Here is an 18,968-nt window from a genome sequence, read left to right on the forward strand (position 1 = left end):
TCTAGAGGAGTACTTCCCAGTCCCTTCTGTAGCTGTCTAGCTAAAGAAATGTGAAATTTTGAATTTCAGCATTTTGAAAGAGGCATAGTTTGTTTTCACTATCTGTATGATTGTGGCAGACAACTTTAGAAACCTCTTCTATCCTCTTCCTCCACCCCTGGATCCTAATTTGCTCTTTTCCTCAGCTCAGATACAAAAAAAAGTCTCCAGCAAGAGCAGTCATTAGGGCATGTGCTAGCAGGGAGGGGAGCTGGGAGGACAGCCATATGTCCGAATGAGACATGGGACTTCAGCTGGCATGCACAGACCAGTGGTTTTCAAACTCAGTGGGCATAAAAACTGCCAACAAGGTTTGTTTAAAATGCAGAACACGCCCCACCCCACTCACTACCCCAGTCCTGCCCCCAGAGTATGTGACTCAGAAAGTACCCCATGAACCTGGATTTGAAGCAAGCACCCCAGGGGATATGGACACAAGAGATCTGGGGATCACACTTCGAAAAACTCTTCCCAGATGTGTGAGTCCCAGAGAAAGAGGGCATGCAAACAAATGAAAAAGTAGGTTCTAAAGAAAATCTCTGTGGGAACTGGACAATGCTTCATTGCAATCTATGCTAGATCATGGCAGGAACGAGTGGTGTTTGGGGAAGGGAAGTGTTTTACTTCAGCAGGGCACCTTCAGGGGGGCTGGTCCATGGTGAATCTACCTCCAGCCACAGGCAGCAGCAGCAAATGTGAGAAACTGCATCGGCAGCCTCAGTGATCATGATGAAAATTTCTGGGTGCCTCACTGGAGAGGAAGGGGAGTGATGACCTCCATGTGGTGGCTATGACTTGTTTGACACTGACCCAAGGCAGCCCTAGGGCCTCCCAGAAGGATCTCAGGGAGGATTTGAGAAGAGAGGAGCTTGAGGATTTTCAATAAGGTTTAGCCAAGCTTGCTCTAATGCTGGGAAATGCCAAACTGAAATCTCCAGTGGTGAGGACTGGCATTACTACACAGGTTTTAAACTGAGCAGCAATTATGGGCTGAGTCCTGTGCTTGGTGTTGCCCCTTAGGATCCTGGTATTTCTCCCCCACTCCCTAACCCCCACTCACTTTTCCCAGCTCCCATCTGTCCCCACATTCCTCAGCCCCAAGCTTCTGATCCACCAATCCTACCCCACAAATGTTAACTGGATCTTTAAGGTGTTCCCACCCTCTCAGGGTCACTTATGGAGGGTATTCTTAGAAGTACCAAGTGTGTCCAGAAATGTCCCATAGGAAAGCCTGATGCTTTTAAGATAGAAAAGAATGTCTCTCTCATGATGATATCACCTCTACCTTAGAGGATTCTTAGGAAGATACAAAATTACTCAAAATGTAGAAGATGATTGGAGTAAAGCTTCAAGTTCTATTTCCTTTGGTTAGCTGCATAAATCCAAGAACACTCTTTTGCAAGTGGGACCCCATAGTGACGCTGTTAGCACCCCCTGCTCCTTAGCCCCTGTGACAGACACAAGTCAGTACCAGGTAGGTGGCCAGGCATAAACTCGTGCGGCCGTAAGCGTCCTGCGTGTTGATGTTGGCTCCCATCTTCAGCAGCAGCTTCACTGTGTCCACTTGCCGTCCAGAAACCGCATGCATCAAGGGCGTACATCCTGGAATGAGACATTTCCACAGCCTGTAAAAACGTTTGACTCATGAAATTGACGAGCAGACTTTATTTGCCTGTTTATTTATTTTGCTCTTTGCAAAAGAAACCCAGCTGTTGAACTGCATGGGACTGAAAGGAGATGAAGACGATTGTTGCTACATTTATATAAACTATATGTTTTTCTAGCCTTTTCCCCCAATCTTTTATAATTTTGCAATAACTGGCTGATTAAAACATTTTGGGCAGATGACAAAAATTGCTTATGACTGCCTCAGGGATCAGCATACTTTGGGACATAAGGGGCAGGTTTATCGTGACTTGGCTTGAACAGGGCAGAATCTGGAGTGCCTTCGGATAGCAGCCCCAGCGAGGTAGACGGGTTGAGGATGCTTTTATTGGAGGTAGTGGGTGCTAAAGGGCAGCAATGGTGGCCCAGCCTTGGGTTGCATGAATTCTTGCTAAAAGGGGCCACCTGTACTGAAATGCTTCTCTGTTTTCTGAATCAGTATAGGCCAAGGCATTTGGGTTTTTACGTGTTTTCTTCCTGAATAAAAATAGAGATGAAATTGCACATTCTGATTAACTTTGCAGGGCTGTTGGGACAGCCAGCCTTGTGATCCAGAATCCAGGTGCTTCACTTTCTTTTGGGCAAAGAAACCAAACCTCAGACATAATCCTTTGCCCAGCTAAGACTTATTTACATGTCTTTTGATTGGAGATTCATGTGGAGATTGCAGTTCTTCTGCAGATGAACTGTAGCTATGACCCTCAGAAATCCCTGAGAATGGTAAACCCCGGGACTGCTGTTCTCACTGAAAGATCGCCACCAGCATCCCAATTTCTTTCCAAATCTCTCTCCTTCTAATATTCTTTCAGCATCTGTACTGGGTAAAAGCAGCCATGAAGTGCTATGTCTTAAAATAGTTGCAAAATTTCCTTCCCCCCTCTCCCTCCCTTCCTTCCTTCTTCCCTCTCTTTCTCTTTCCTTCCTTCATAACTATTGGGAGACAAAAAAAAAAAACATGCTGCAATAGGCAATTATTGAAGCAATCTGTGAATCTGAAATGTTCATTAGATAAAGCTAAAGAATTTCTAGATATTACTTTCATAAGGTTACATGTTCTTTCTGGCTAATTTATATCTATCTTGAGATCCTAGCTTACATGTAAACTTCTTCAGAGAACACCTCCCTGACTCTCCATTGTATTGCATACCTCCAAGGTATTCCTTGGCTTGTGGAAGGTCCAATAATGTCAATAACTCTAATCTCTGCCTCAGTCTTCACATGGCCAACTTGCTGTGTGTGTCTGTTTCTGTGTCTGTATTCTTCTGTTTTTTTTTTTTTTTTTTTTTTTTTTTAGAGACAGGGTCTTATTCTGTCACCCAGGGTGGTGTACAGTGGCACCATCATAGCTCATTGCACCCCTGAACTCCTGGCCTCAAGTGATCCTCCTGCTTCAGCCTCTCAAAGTGCTGGGACTACAGGCATGAGCCACTATGTCCAGTCTATTTCTATTTTACTGAGATGTTTTATTATGAATGTGTGTTAAATTTTGTCAAATGCTTTTTTTGTATCAATATGAACATGTGAGTTTTCTTCTTTAGCTGATCAATTTGGTGAATTACATTGACTTTAAATATTGAACCAGACTTACATCCCTAGAACAAACCTTTCTTGGTCATGGTGTAGAATTCCTTTTACATATTAATGAATTCTATTTGCTAATATTTTATTAAGGATTTTTGCATCTATATTCATGAGGACTATTGGTATATAGTTTTTTTTAAATCATCTTTGTCTGGTTTTGATATCGTAGTAATACTATCTCATAAAAATAACTGAAAAGTATTTTCTCCTCTTCTCTTCTTTAGAAGAGATTATGTAAAATCAATGCTGATTATTCTTTAAAAGTTTGTAGAAACCACCAGTGAAACCATCTAGGCCTGATGGTTTCAATGCCTGCCTAGGCATTTTGGAGAATTTTAAAATTATGAATTCAATTTCCTAGTTATAGGGCTATTCAGATTATCTATTTCCCATTGGATATTTCTTTTTGTTCTATTTTCAAGTTCATTGATTCTTTCCTTGGCAACCTCATTCTACTCTTGAGCTTATCCATTGAGTTTTTAAATTGTGATTATTGTATTTTCACTTCTAAAAATTCCCATTTGGTTCTTCTTTATATCTTTTGTTTCTTTGTTGATACTTTCTATTTTTTTCATTTGTTTCAAGCATGTCTTCAATTGCTCATTGGAGCACTTTTGTCATGGCTATTTGAAAATCTTTGTCAGATAATGCTAACATTTCCATCATCTTAGTGTTGGCATCCATTGATTGTCTTTTTCCATTCAGTTTGAGAGCTTCCTGCTTCTTGGTATAAGTAATTTTCTATTGAAACTTGGACATTCTGGCTATTATTTCCTGGTCTTACTTAAACCTTCTATTTTAGCTGGCTTCCTTTGACACTACTCCAAAGGGGAAGGGAATGGGGTGCCACCTCATTATTGCAAGGTGGGATGAGAAGTCCAGGTTCCCTATGTGGCTTCCATTGGCATCTGAGGAAGGGACTCCTCATGATAGCTGGGTGGTTGTGAAAGTCCTAACTCTCAACAAGTCAACTCTGTGACTCCATTCAGGATGTAGGGGAGGGGCACTTCATTCCTGCCAGGTGGGGGTGGAGGTCCAGTCTCCCCACTGGGTCTTTGCTCAATGGGTGGGGCTGGGGTCATGGTTTTTTTTTGTGGTGTTTGGCTGGAGTAGAGATACTATTGGCTAAAAAGTTTTCTGTCTTACTAGGCTGTTCCTTTCCTGGTCCTTTGGCTACAGAGAGCTGGCTTTTGTTAGGCTTTTCTGATTTGTACCTGTTGGCATATCTGGGTTGCCAGCTTCTTTAGCTCCTACTTTGGGATAGAAGAGAGGCAAAAATAAAACTCAGAGAACTCACCACCATGTCATTTCTTGGGTCCCAAGGTCCCAGCCTGTCTGTCATTTTCTCTCCTTCTTCCAGAGTCTTCGTACATTTTTATATAATGTTCAGGGTTTTTAGTTATATTAGCAGAAAGATTAGGGGAAAAGTAAATCTACTTCATCTTCCCAGAAGCAGAAGTCCTTGTTCTGCTTCTGGCAAGCCTTTAGCAGTTACATTTTCTCAACCTCCACTGCTACCAAAGGCAGCCTGTTTCTTTCCATACTCTTTTCTAACTACTTGGCCTGTCTACTTTGGTCATTCAGAGATATTGGAAATAAACTCAAACTAACTGACTTCATTAGAAGAGGTGATGGGAAAGATTTTGAAGTGTTGTGTTCAACACTCTTATTGAAGAAATACTGAGGTATCTGCACCTAGCTACAGTATGAAAGTGGCTAGTCATATATTATTTTATTCACATTGCTCACCTCTGAACACCCTCTCTAAAACGATAGAGCAGAACATTCTGGATTCGAAATGCATAAATATCTCACCTTCACTGTCACAGCACTCTAGGATGGAAGGGTCTTCCCGAATCACTGCAGTCAGAGCATTGACATCTCCATTAGACGCTGCCTGATAAACCACGGTCAGGTCGACTTCCTCAGATGAGTCACCTTTGTGCACCAAACAGATACAATGTTAGTGAGTGGAGCGAGTTCACTGAAAAAATAACAACACCCAAGTCATCACCCACACAAGTGATTCATTAAAACCTCTCTAGTGAATCCAGGCAGAAGACTGAGTCATCCTGATCACGCACAGCCTCACCACTTCTGAAAAAAGGTGGACCACTGTGGGCCATTTGTAAAGCCATTATACTGCAAAGGAGCCTGAGAGATTAGATGTCCTTTGAGATTTTATGATTCTCTCCAGGCATTCAGGCTTCTTGAAATCAGTGACCAGAGAGGGAAGTGGGCCTTCGTCCTGGTTCTGGGTTGCCCTTTTTGACCTGAAACATTACTTTTCCTCTCAGTGACTCAGTTTACCCACCTTTGATGTTGATTCTGCACAAAGAGCAATCGAGTTGCCCTATGTGTGCCATTCACAACAGAAGCCCTTTTTTAGTTTACCCACCTTTGAAAGAGACATAGTGCTCCTCATCCTCTGTCCTCTAGATGTACTCACCACCCTTTCCTGCCCTGCTCTGTGCCCTGAGGGCTGACGCTTGCTGGCTGCATCCCCTGGGCTCCCTCACCCTCTCGCTTGCCTGTGAGAGGCAGGAGGCTGGGGGGAGGAAAGAGATGGGGCACTTCTTCCTGCCCTCTCCTAGTGCAGCATTTAGCAGTAGCTGCCTCCTTCCCGCCAGGATGCTCTTCCTCTCCTCTGGCTGGGCTCCCTGATAATACTGTCCCCTCCCATGCTCCTTCAGCTGCGCAGGTGGTAACGGCTTCCCACCGGTGTTAGTCTGGGGTTCTTCAACATCCCTAGTATGTTCTTTGAACCCGACCTCATCTCTGCATGTTGCCCCTGCATGAAAGCCCCTTCATTTCAACCACCTGGAGCATCATGAGATGGAATCTCTGGAAGAAACAGAGCTGTATGCAACTCCTTTGAATTTAATAGCCACCTGCATTACACCTTTGTGCATGATTGAACTGACTAATAGTACTGTCAAAGGCAACAACAGCACTGTGGGTCAGATGAGCGTGAGGGAGCGCAGGAAGGCCTGAGAGGCTGAGCTCACCGGGAGACCCCGGTGAGAGGCTGTGCTGAGCTCCTTTGCTTACACAACTTCTCCCACACGTGTTTTTTTTTTTTTTCCTCCCTAAGCATAGCCATCGTTCAGGGAAAAGACAGGTTTGTAAGACAAGTTTTTTTCAGTTGCATTTTTCTACTAATGTGAACATTAACCAGAGATCTTTTCAGTTCTCATTGATCTTTAGTTGGAAGTAGTCCTAACCCTTTGGCTTGGTTTCTGGGATGTCATAAATGAACTTTAACTGGTTGACCTGTCCCAGAAGGAACTTGTTATTGAAAATGGTTCACTTATGATGACAAACTGTTTTGTAAAGTGAGTGGTTGCTCCCTAATTTTTCCATGGTAATTTTTTTTTTTTTAAAGCAGATGCACCTGCATGTTTGCCTAGGGGCTTAAGTGGGAGACAAGAGGTGTCAGGATCAAACGCCACTTCTGTGATAAGTGCAAGGACTACAGAGCCAGGCAACTTGGGTATAAATGAGGGCTTGTACTGACCAGCTGTGGGAATTCGGGCCAGTTTCCCTCTCTGGGCCTTAGTTTCCTTGTCTTTGAAATGGCGATGATGAAGATTGTGACAGCTCCTACCTAGCTCATAAGTTTGTTGTGAGGGAAAAATGAGTTAATATTTAATCCTATGTGCTTTTAGAACAGGGCCTGGCATATAATAAGCAGTATATATACTTTGCTACTACTGCTGCTACTTTTGAAAAATGTGTTTAGAAAGCATTAGAAATCTGGGACATGTAGAGAAAAAAGTCTCTCTTAGATGATGACTAGATAAAGAATCCATACTTCGAGTAGAACATTAACTCTCCATTAGAAACCTTCCTAGCAGTCTAGACATTTTGTTAAGATTGCTCACTAATAATCTCTGGGCACAAGAAATAGGGCCCAGACTTAACAAAGATGGGCCTGGTATCTGGTTGTACGACCACATCCAGAGATGCCGGGGGTATCACTTCTGAAGGAAGAGCCTGGGGTGGGTTGAGGAGCTCTGTGTTCATAGTCTGTTTATATGTCATATCATGTGGTTATATAATATATATAAATATATTGACAATCTGTTCATTGAGTACGATAGAATATGTAAGGCACATTTATTACTGTGGAATACATACAGATAAGAGAAACAATGAATGCATTGCCTGATAGAATTAGGATCCCTAAAATATCTTGCTGGAAGGATTCTAATAAGATCATATGTAATAGGGATATATATAGGATAACATATCTTAGTCCATAAAATACCCAGTTGAACTAATTTAAGGGTGGTTGAATATGTTGTTTTATTGCCCAGTATCCCTTTATCCTGCTGATAACCTTGGCCTGATTATTTTCTAGGGACCACGTCCTCTCCACTTTCAGCCCATGAGCTAATTCAGTGGAATTGACTACATCCCTGGTCAGGGGCAGAACACATGGCCTAGAACAAAGACACTCAGCACTAGCATTATTCTGGTCACAGAGACTGATTCAGGGATGTGATTCAATCAGAGCCCATGAAAAGCAATGATATGTTGACTGGGATTGTTGGGAATAATATTCTTATTTTGTTCCACCACCCATGAAACTGGGAACCACTCGGTGATATCTTAAGAAGAATGAAGACAACACAAAAGTAGCAGATCTGGGTCAAGAGAAGAAAATAGTTGAGATCTGGTGACATCATTTGATCTATTGAATCAAGACAAACCTTAAGCTAGCATTGTCTCTAGCACATTTACATATGTTGATAAACTCTTTTTTTGCTTGTCAATTTTTTAATTAATTTTTTTATTCTTAATTTTTATGGACACATACTAATTGTACATATTTATGGGGTACAGGTGATATTTTGATACAAGCATACAATATGTAATGATCAAATCTGGGTAATTGGGATATCCATCATCTCAAACATTTATTATAATATTTCTTTGTGTTGGGAACATTCTGAATCTACTCCTCTAGATAGTTTGAAATACACAATAAATATTGTTAATTATAATTGCCCTATTGTGCTACCAAACACTAGATCTTATTCCTTCTATCTAACTATATATTTGGACCCACTAATCAATCAACCACTGTCTATCACCCCCTCCCCACTAGCCTTCCCAGCTTTTGGTAACCACCATTCTATTCACAACTTCCATGAGCTCAATTTTTTTAGCTCCCATATATGAATGAAAACATGTGACATTTGTCTTTCTGTGCCTTGCTTATTTCACTTAATATAATGTCCTCTAGATGCATCGATGTTGTTGCAAGTGACTGGATTTCATTCTTTTTTATGGTGGAATAATATTCCTTTATGTGTGTGTGTGTGTATATATACATAAATATATATATATATGGCACATTTTCTTTATCCATTCATCTATTGACGGACACTTCGGTTGATTTCATATCTTGACTGTTGTGAACAGTGCTGCAATAAACATGCAGTGCAGATATTTCTTCGACATACTGATTTCTTTTCTTTTGGATATATACCCAGCAGTGGGATTGCCAGATCATATGGTAGTTCTATTTTTGTTTTTTTGAGGAAACGGCATACTGTCTTCTGTAGTGGTTGTACTAATGTACATTCTCACTAACAGTGTCTAAGTGTTCCTGTTTCTCTGCATCCTGGCCAGCACTTGGTATTTTCTGTCTTTTTTATAATAGCCATAATAACTGGGGTAAGATGTTATATCATTATGGCTTTGATTTGCATTTTCCTGATGATTAATGTTGAGCATTTTTTTCATATATCTGTTGGCCATTTGTATATCTCCTTTTGAGACGTCTATATTCAGATCTTTTGCCCATTTTTAATGGGATTATTTATATTTTTTGCTATTGAGTGGAGTGCCTTATATATTCTGGTTATTAATCCCTTGTCAGTTGAATAATTTGCAAGTATTTTCTTCCATTCTGTGGGTTGTCTCTTCACTTTCTTGATTATTTCCTTTGCTGTGCAGAAGCTTTTTAGCTTAATGTGATCTCATTTGTCAATATTTGCTTTCGGTTGACTTGGCTTTTGAGGTCTTACTCAGAAAGTCTTTGCCTAGACCAATGTCTTGAAGTGTTTCCCCAATATTTTCTTCTAGTAGTTTTATAGTTTCAGGTCTTACATTTAAGTCCTCAATCCATTTTGATTTGATTTTGGTTTGTGGTGAGAGATAGGGGTCTAGTTTCATTTTCCTGCATATGGATATCCTATTTTCCCAGCACCATTTATCAAAGAGACTATCCTTTCCTCAGTGTATGTTCTTGGTGCCTTTGTCGAAAATGAGTTGACTGTAAATGCGTGGGTTTATTTCTGGGTTCTCTATTCTGTTCCATTGGTCTTTCAGGTCTGTTTCATGCTGTTTTGGTTACTATGGCTTTGTCGTATAATTTGAAGTCAGATGATGTAATGGATCCAGCTTAAGTCAGTTTATATAAATTTTTTGTGCTTGTTTTTATTTTCTTTTTAATTACTGAAAGAGTTCTGTCTGATAAAAAGTTTTAGGAGTGGCACATTAAAAAAGAACTTAGGGTTTTAGCTGGACAGTTAGCTCTATAGAAATTATCAGTGTTTTAATAAATTAGTAGGAACTTTGATTGCATCATTAATAGCCTCATAACCATATTGAAGGAGGTGATTGGCACTTTCCATTCTTCACTGATTGATGTCATTGAATTTATGGCCCGTGGATTAAATAGGGCTATAGGTGGCTGGAGAACATTCAGAGGACAGTGATCAGAATGGGATATGAATGAACTTCATTCATGGCACATGAAGAACAGTTGAGGAAATAAATGTGTTTACTTTGAAGATTATTCTGTGCGATAATGATAGTAGCCTTCAGATATCTAAAGAGCTTTGTTTTTAATTAAAAAAACTGTGGTAAAAATACATAACATAAAATTTACCTTTTTAACCATTTTTAAGTGTTCAGTTTAATGCAGTTCAGTGGCATTGTGTACACTCACATTGTTGTGTAACCATCACCACCATTCATCTCCAGAATTCTTCTCATCTCCTTCTTCTTTTTTTTTTTTTTTTTGAGACAGAGTCTCACTCTGTTGCCCCGGCTAGAGTGCCACGGCATCAGCCTAGCTCACAGCAACCTCAAATTCCTGGGCCTAAGTGATCCTCCTGCCTCAGCCTCCCAAGTAACTGGGACTACAGGCATGCGCCACCATGCCCGGCTAATTTTTTCTATATATTTTTAGTTGTCCAGCTAACTTCTTTCTATTTTTAGTAGCGATGGGGTCTCGCTCTTGCTCAGGCTGGTCTCAAACTCCTGAGCTCAAGCAATCCACTGGCCTCGGCCTCCCAGAGTGCTAGGATTACAGGCGTGAGCCACCTCACCCAGCCTTTTCTCATCTTCTAATACTCTGTACTCATTAAACAACTCCTCATTCTTCCTTGCCCTCAGCCCCTGGAAATCACCATTCCTCTTCCCATCTATGAATTTGACTACTCTGGCACCTCATAGGCATGGAATCAACAATATTTGTCCTTTTGTGACTGGCTTATTTCACGTAGCATAATGTCCCCAAGATTCCTCCATGTGGTGGCATGTGTTAGAGTTTTCTTCCTTTCTAATGCTGGATAATATTTAATTGTATATGTACCACATTTTGTTTATCCATTATTTTCCATTCATGGGGGCAGAGCCCTCATGGCCGAATCACCTCTTAAAGGCTCCACCTCTTAATACTGTTACAATGGCAGTTACATTTTAGCATGCGTTTTGGTGGAGACATTCAAACCATAGCAATGATTCTTTCCCTATTGAATGGTCTTATACTCTTGTCAAAGATCAGTTGACCATAGTTGTATGGGATTATTTCTGGATTCTCAGTTCTATTCCCTTGATCTATATGTCTGTTTTTACGCCAGCTTTGTAGTAAGTTTTGAAATCAGGAAGTGTGAGACTTCCAACTTTGTTCTTTTTAAAGATTGTTTTGGCTATTTGTGGGTCCCTTGAGATTCCATATGAATTTTAGGATGGATTTTTCTGTTTCTGCAAGACACATCATTGGGACTTTGATAGAGATTGTATTGAACCTGTAGATTACTGTGGGTTAATATTGACATCTTAACAATATTAAGTTTTCTAATCCATGAAACACAAGATGTCTTTAATTTCTTTCAGCAATGCTTTTTAGTTTTCAGAATACAAGTTTTCTTTTGCCTCCTTGGTTAAGTTGATTCCTAAATATTTTATTCTTTTTCATGCTATTGTAAATAGGATTTTTATTTAAAGGGCTGTTATGCAGATAATTTTTTTTTGTTAAATTGCTCTGTGAGATTTCAGCAGTTAGAAATAGCAGTGAGTGAGAGTGACAGACTGGTATTTCAATTGTTAGGGCTTTATAAAAATGGTCTAAGTCATGTCAAGAGGTAGTGATCTTCCTGTCTTTGGAGAAGGCCAATTTTGACTGGATGGCCACCAACAAAGCTTGTTGGGAAGGAATTCAGACACAGAGTGAAGCACAGGTTAGGGGAAAGGGAAGAGTTGTGAAGCAGAACAGAATGTACTTCAGAGTTCCTTCTAGCCCTGCGAGAGGATACTCAACCACAGAGCGATTGGGAAATAGGAAATGAAAGAGCTTCCCTAGAGGGTGTGTAGAAACAGCCAATCCAAATTGTGGTCAATGCAAATAATTATGCCTAAACTTGGAGACTGTTCAAAGAATTTCTGAAGAAATAAGGAAGCACGATGTGGAAATAACAGGTACAAAGAGAAGAATGACTGATGGTTCTTATGGAATCTAAAGTGGGGGCAGGAAATTTTTTTTCTACTGAAGATCACAAAGCCACTTAAGATAGCCAAAAGATCTACATAAACAAACAACACATAGATCCTTTCCTCTCACCTTCCTTATCTATCTATCTATCTATCTAACTATCTAATCTACTTATCATCTATCTTTTTTCCCTGCTTCTTAGGGAAGAAGCATGGTTTGAATGGCTCTTACCTCTCTAACTGTGTGAAAGCTAAAACACACTTATGCACAGGTGCATAAAGAGAGATTCCAGGATGCACATAGAATGGGAGACTTTGAAAGCAGAGAAAATGGTGGAAAAGACATGAAGAAATAGGAAGAAACAAGCATGTGAAGAGATGTAGATTATATTTTATAAAAAATTATATATGTACATGTCTATGTGAAATATGTAAAAGACTGTAAGAACATGCATCAAAGTCGACAGAGATAACCTCTTGGCTATTCTTCAGAATATTCTACATGTTTCAAATTCTCTATAATGAATTTATATTCTTTTATACTCATCGAAGTAAACCAAGGGTTTTCTTTCTTCTTAAATAGTGAGTGAAGAGTGGGACTTACCAGTTTTAATATACTGCTACTGAAAGGATAGATATATAGTGTCCGTAACCAAGAAAACAAGTCCTTTGTATTTGATAAAGTTCAAAAAAAGAAAAAAAGTATGGGTTGTGCTAATTTTGACCTTTATAAATCCTCTAGTAGATTTAAAAAAAACAGATATATATATTAAATTTTTATTAATTTTTACCTAAAAATTAGAAGGACGGACATTCTTGAAATCATCTCTTCCAATTATTTTTCATGGTCAAAAAACCTAACTGGTTTCTGGATGTATCACAGATTATCTAATCCCAAGGGCCTAGCATTAATACTGGGATTTCAGATGTATGACAGGCTATTAGAAATGTTTTGGATTAGAGGACTTTCCTCAGAGCTTCTCAGATTTTACACAAACATGGGCTGCTTTTCTAGAGCTTTACATGGTGGCTCTGCCCTTGGGTTATTATGGAGTTCTGTGGGAAATCCCTTGACTGCATCAACTACTGGGTCCATTTTACTGAAATTACCCAGAGGTCATTTTGACACTTGTTCTGCTTAAGCTGTGACCCTTTTGTGGAAGGGCCCTGTCAGTGTAAGTGCAGACTGGGTATTGCAATTGGAGTCCAGACCAGGCTGGTTTGGGCAGGCTTTCTTTGGTTTATTCTATTCTGAGGATCCCTGAGTGATTGAACCCACCCTAGAGTTACCAGTGAAGTCTGGATTCATTTTGGGCAAGTACAAAGGGCTCCACAGGTTTTTCTTAGATTATTCCTGGGAGTAGAACTGATTGCCTCTGAAAAACTGAAATTTATTCATTCATCCATTTACCCAACATCTACCATAGGCTAGTAAAATTGTAGTTACAAACGTGGTAGAATCTCTGTCCTTAAGAAAGACATGTCCCAGTGAGAAGACAAATGTCTATTTATGATTGAGACATACCAGAGATACCATGGCACGACAGGGGAAGAATCACTTCAGTGACTAGTTTCCTAATTCAGATCTCTCTCTCCTCTGCAGGATTTTCCTGGATGCCTTGGGAACAGTAGAGAAATTGCATTCTTGGAACTACCCAGAATGACCTATTCATAAAGTGGTGAGTCCTTTCCACCTGTAGGGAAGGTTCGAGGCCTACACTGCACCCCGATAGCTCCATGTGACAACATTGCCACCCACTGGTGACAAAAAGAGTCTCTGTAGGCCTTGACTTGGGCCCTGGCCAGGATGCTGCCAGATCTGCTGGGTTAGAATTAAGAGCCAGACTGGACCTTTCTGGCCACGAAGGAACAAGTTTAAGGTCAGTGATACAGCTGGCTGGTATTGAAACAAATTAGTCTCATGTGATGCTTATCGTATATATTACATGACACACAGCATACACACCTGGAGGCAGTGCAGGAAAATGGTGAGAGCACAGGCTCTGGGACCTAATCTCCAGAGTTTGACTCTGGCACTGCCACTTACCTGGTAGCTACATGACCTTAGGTGAGTTGCTTAACCTCTCTGTGTCCATTCTTCACTTGACAAATGAGGTAAGAATAGTGCCCACCTTGCAGGGCTGTTCTGAGAGCTAAATGAGTTAATCCATATAAACTAGAGCAGTGACTGACACAGAGTAAGTACTCCAAGTGTGTCAATTATGATTATCCAAGTCACTGCTTTGACATATATGGCATCTCAGTCTTCTTTTCCCTTAATGAGACCCTTTGCCTTGTGCAGCAGTCTGTAGTGATTTTGTGAATTGAAACATTTTACTGTTTCTCATGTTTTCCCCTTCAGTCCCTCAGGCTGTATTGCCTGAGACTTTAAGAATGCTTTATGAAGTGTCAGTCATATGGGAAGAAGAGAAGGAGTTTCTTTCTAACATTTTAAAGAGAAAAATAGATCCAGGTTTTCTGCATGTACCAGCTAAGAGAACAAATACTCAAAGCAATCTTCCTGCTGTGGGAGTGGAAAAGGAGGGACTTCAATCTGTGGGGAGGAAGTCTTGCAACAATATTATCTCAAGGATAAATATTTGGCCACACTCAGATCTTTCTTCATAACCCAATTTGTGAGGCAACACATGTTGTGTTTCTTTGAATCTTGGCGTCTCTGTGTCCGTGGGGGTGCTGCTTCCGAGCTGTGAATGCCACCTCACGTTTAGCGCCTCTCCTGGATGTAGGGGCCTGGGAAATGGGATTTTCTGTTCGTGTCTGTGTTGCACTTCAGTAAAGATGCCTCATTTTATAATAATATACTAATTCTTAGAAAGATCTCAATCTTTAATGCGTAGGGCCTTTAGAATGGGGGCAATATATGCATTTATTGACCAATTTAGTAAGCATGTTCCACTCAAATGGGTTTTCTCACCCACTGGAGTTTTGTGGAAATCTTATTGATGTTAAATTATTATGTCAAGAAATTCTTTGGTAATTAGACAGATACAAATCTTAAATTAATTTTATGAAGGATTGTGCTTGCCCAGCTGGTTTGTGGAAATTGGAAAGTAAGTCGTGTTGTTTTTGCAACCGTCCTTCCTCCAATCTCCCTCACTTTCTTCTGAGTCAAATACGTGAGCCCACCCACTTCTCACTTTCTGGGAGTGGCAGGTGTTGGAGTCACGTTTTTGCCCTTTTAACGGGTGGACTCTGGAAGGTGAGGAATGAGTGAAGGGAAGGGTTTGTTTAGTCTGGAGCAGAGCAGCCTCAGTTGAACATGACAGCTGTTTTCAATGCTGGAAAAGCTGGAAGAGAGTTTAGGCTTGTTTTATGCAGTTCTGATGGGTAGACATTGCAATTAGTAAGACTTCTGAGTGAGTAGAGCTGTTCAGAAACAGAAGCGATTACGTTGCAAGCTACTGTGCTCCTCATCACTGCCCACGTTTGAGCAGGTTCGGACGTGTCTTGGGGATGTTCTTGAGGAGATACCGCATTGAGTGGAACACTGACTTCTGCATTTCTGTTCATGGCTGACAGTCTGTGTGTCTACCTAGCATCTGTAGAGAAGCAAATGATGAATTGTCCCTCATTCATGAACAACCACTCTTGGGCTTGGCAGGTGGGGAGGAGGCGGGTCTTCCCTGGATCTTTTAAAAGCATCCTCCTGGTGGCCCTCTACTGCGCCCACTTGTAAAGCTTCCCCCAGTGCCTCAAACTCCTGAAAATAGTTTAAAAAGACAAATGTAATTTGGGTGGCCAGCTCAGGTGTCAGACATTGAACACGTCTGGTCCTGTTGTCCCCAAAGCCCTGCTGTGGCTATGTTCTGTCAACTAGCGTTTCACGGATGTCGTCCTTTTCTGGACTCTGCTTTCTCCCTCTTCATCAGTGATGCATTCCCACATCAGACGGGATCTCTTCCTCTTCTAAATCATCTTTAAAATTTCACTGACCCTTTAAAGTGCTGGACGGTAACTTCTGTCCACAGTCACAGACTGACAATTGTTCCTGGATGACTGGATTACAAAAATTATGAAGACACGGATAAGAAGAAGAAAATATAAACTCGAAGATGATCACCGTTAAAATGTTGGTGTGTTGTGTATATTTGTGCATGGCAGGAAGGGTTTGCGCCATCCTCCCCCACCTCCTTTAATGGAGCCCCTGTCCTCCACCCCCTGTAGAATGTAATATGGGAGTGGGGAGGTTAGCAGGAGCTGAGCTTGGGAGCTGAGGACCTGGCTGTTTCAGGGTGTGTGGCTGTCGCCCCTGCTCTTTCCATCTCCCCTCAGAATCAGACCGTCTCCTGCCCCCATCCTGCACCCAAAACAGACATGCCTGAAAATGAGCGGCAGCCCAACCCAAAGGCCACAAAAAAGACAAATCAAGTTCCTGAGGAGCAAGCAAAAGGGTTAAAAGGTCCTAACAGCTGCAAGGCCAGGAGGCAGGGAACCCGAAGGAGAAAGTTCTGGAAGGTGCTACTGCCTAAGGCAGGTAGAGGCCTCAGGGATTAGAATGGTGGCCTCGGGCCTGTGGCCGAAACTTACAGGTAGCCTGATGGTGGGGCAGGGCTAGTTGACCAGGCAGTGAGGCAAATCTCACATCTCCCATGCTGCAGACCTTTCTATAGATTGGAATACAGTGATAGAATCTGAAGAAATGACTGAATTTCTCTGAGATCTGTGTAAGTTTTGCTAATACTAAGGCCATTTTGTTGCTCACTTATTAAGTGAATTTCTCTCCTCTCTCTTCCCCTCTTTCCTCCCCACTCCCCGGAATTCTCCCAGGAATTCCCCTTCCCCAAAAAGGGACCAGGTCAAGGGGGATATTTTTTTTTTTTTTTTGAGGCAGAGTCTCGCTCTGTTGCCTGGGCTGGAGTGCTGTGGCATCAGCGTAGCTCACAGCAACCTCAAACTCCTGGGCTTAAGCGATCCTTCTGCCTCGGTCTCCCGAGTAAAGTAGCTGGGACTACAGGCATGTGCTACCATGCCCAGCTAATTTTTTCTATATATTTTTAGTTGTCCAGATAATTTCTTTCTAATTTTTAGTAGAGACAGGGGTCTCACTCTTGCTCAGGCTGGTCTTGAACTCCTGACCTCGAGCGATCCTCCCGGCTCGGCCTCCCAGACTGCTAGGATTATAGGCATGAGCCACCGTGCCCGGCCTGAGAGAGAAGTTTTTAAATGTTTATGCCCATTTTAGGAATTATGTATTGGTATCCTTTATATCTTACTATTTTGAGGTGTTTGTCTTTATCTAATTGATTTGAAAGAGCTTTATACAGAGACACTAACCTTCCATCTGTTATAAAGCTGCAGTTACCTTTCCCTGTTTGCCACTTAAGTTCTCAGTTTTGTTATGCTGATTTTTTAAAAAAATACATGCTCAGTGTTTATAGAGTCAAAATCTATAGATACTGCATTTTAAAATTTATTTCAAAGCTTTTATGATTAGAAAGATCATCTTTGTGAAAACATATTTATATTTGTTAATATTTAATTTTACAAAATATGAAACTTTTAAACTTCATTTTTATATACTGCAATTGATTTTTTTAACAAATAGTCAATTATTAAATAATTCTCCCTTTCCTTACCAATTTGTAATGGCAACCCTATATATACTCGATCATTGTTTACACTTTAGAGGAGGCTCCTCCGTACAGCCCATTTACTGGAACTGTGGCTTGGGGAGCAGGGACCCCAGAACTACCCTCCCATTTGCAGGGGTGCATACGGGAACTTGGAGATACAGCCAAAGTCCACCTCAGGCACATTCCACAGAGTCCTGTGGTCAGTCCACAGTTAGGGTTCTTAGTTTTTTAATGTTTCTTACACAGTTTTGAATTCTAGAATTTTTGGTAGCACATTTGAAGGAATTAAAAGACTCAGAACAACCCTAAAGTTAGTGAACACTGCCACATAATCACTTCTACAGAACAACGTCTCCCAGTTTCTATAAAAGCACCCACTGTTACTGCATTTGCACGCAGGGTCTTTGCAGGACCACGTCCACGTCTGAGGAACAGTCGTAAAGATGGCCAGCACTTAATGCTGTATGCCAGGTACTGTGCCAAGCACTTTCTAGAAATCAACTCATTTAATTCTTACCATATTCTTACCATTCTTACCACAATTATTCCCATTTTGTGGATGAGGAAACTGAGGTACAGAGGATGAAAGTGACTTACCCAAAGTTACACAGGTAGTAAGAGGTGAATCCCAGGTAAGGCTGCAGGCTGTCAGGCCTAGATTCTAACCCTTGGGTCCAGGCGCACTGTGGTCTAGAGTGCCCTTTCACTCAGAGGCAAAGTCCTTGCATGTTCCAGTGAACTTACGACCTTTCTTTGGTGCTGGGTGGACGGACATTCCACACTTCCACATTCCATTCTTTCTTACTCACAGCAGCTTGTACACCACTCCCCACCCTGTTGCACAAGCTGTGTGGCTCAGTGTTTTGCCTGACACATCATTGTGCTAGAGTTTATAGTGACTGTAGCAAAAATAAATTTTACACATTAACCAAAAATTGGAAGCACATCTATGAAGTGTTGGCTCTGTACCAGGGAGGGAATTCAAGCTAGTGGCAATGGCATAAAGATTCTAAAGCAAGGTTGAGTGAATTCTTTTAAAATGTTAAGATAAATGTCAAATGGCCAAGGGACAAATAACTCTCATACTGAAGCACAGAAAAATAGTAACATTTTTCTAATTTATTTTTCAAGGTTAGCATAAACTGGTAATGAGATACAAATGCGCACACAAACACACACACACACACACACATAGGCACCTATAGACCAATTCCTGAACATAAAATTGAATTCTACTGGATCAAATTCCATTGGGCATTAAATGAATAATACATCATGGCCAAATAGAGTTTATTCCAGAATATAAAGATACTTTGATTTGAGGATATTCATTAATAAAATATATCACACCAATAGAAC

General features: G+C 41.0%; 1 protein-coding gene across 1 annotated transcript in view; it reads right to left on the reverse strand.

The window, feature by feature from the left end:
* ANKRD55 (ankyrin repeat domain 55) overlaps nucleotides 1–18,968 on the reverse strand; it is a 94,461-nt gene that overhangs the window by 63,446 nt on the left and 12,047 nt on the right. The window contains exons 2-3 of the mRNA XM_045565673.1: nucleotides 5,101–5,223; nucleotides 1,511–1,641 (exon numbers count right to left, since the gene is read on the reverse strand). Coding sequence (XP_045421629.1) covers nucleotides 1,511–1,641; nucleotides 5,101–5,223 — 254 coding nt within the window. The remainder of the gene's footprint in view (nucleotides 1–1,510; nucleotides 1,642–5,100; nucleotides 5,224–18,968) is intronic.

Source organism: Lemur catta, chromosome 12 (genome assembly GCF_020740605.2).
Source record: "Lemur catta isolate mLemCat1 chromosome 12, mLemCat1.pri, whole genome shotgun sequence".
Classification (NCBI taxonomy): domain Eukaryota; kingdom Metazoa; phylum Chordata; class Mammalia; order Primates; family Lemuridae; genus Lemur; species Lemur catta.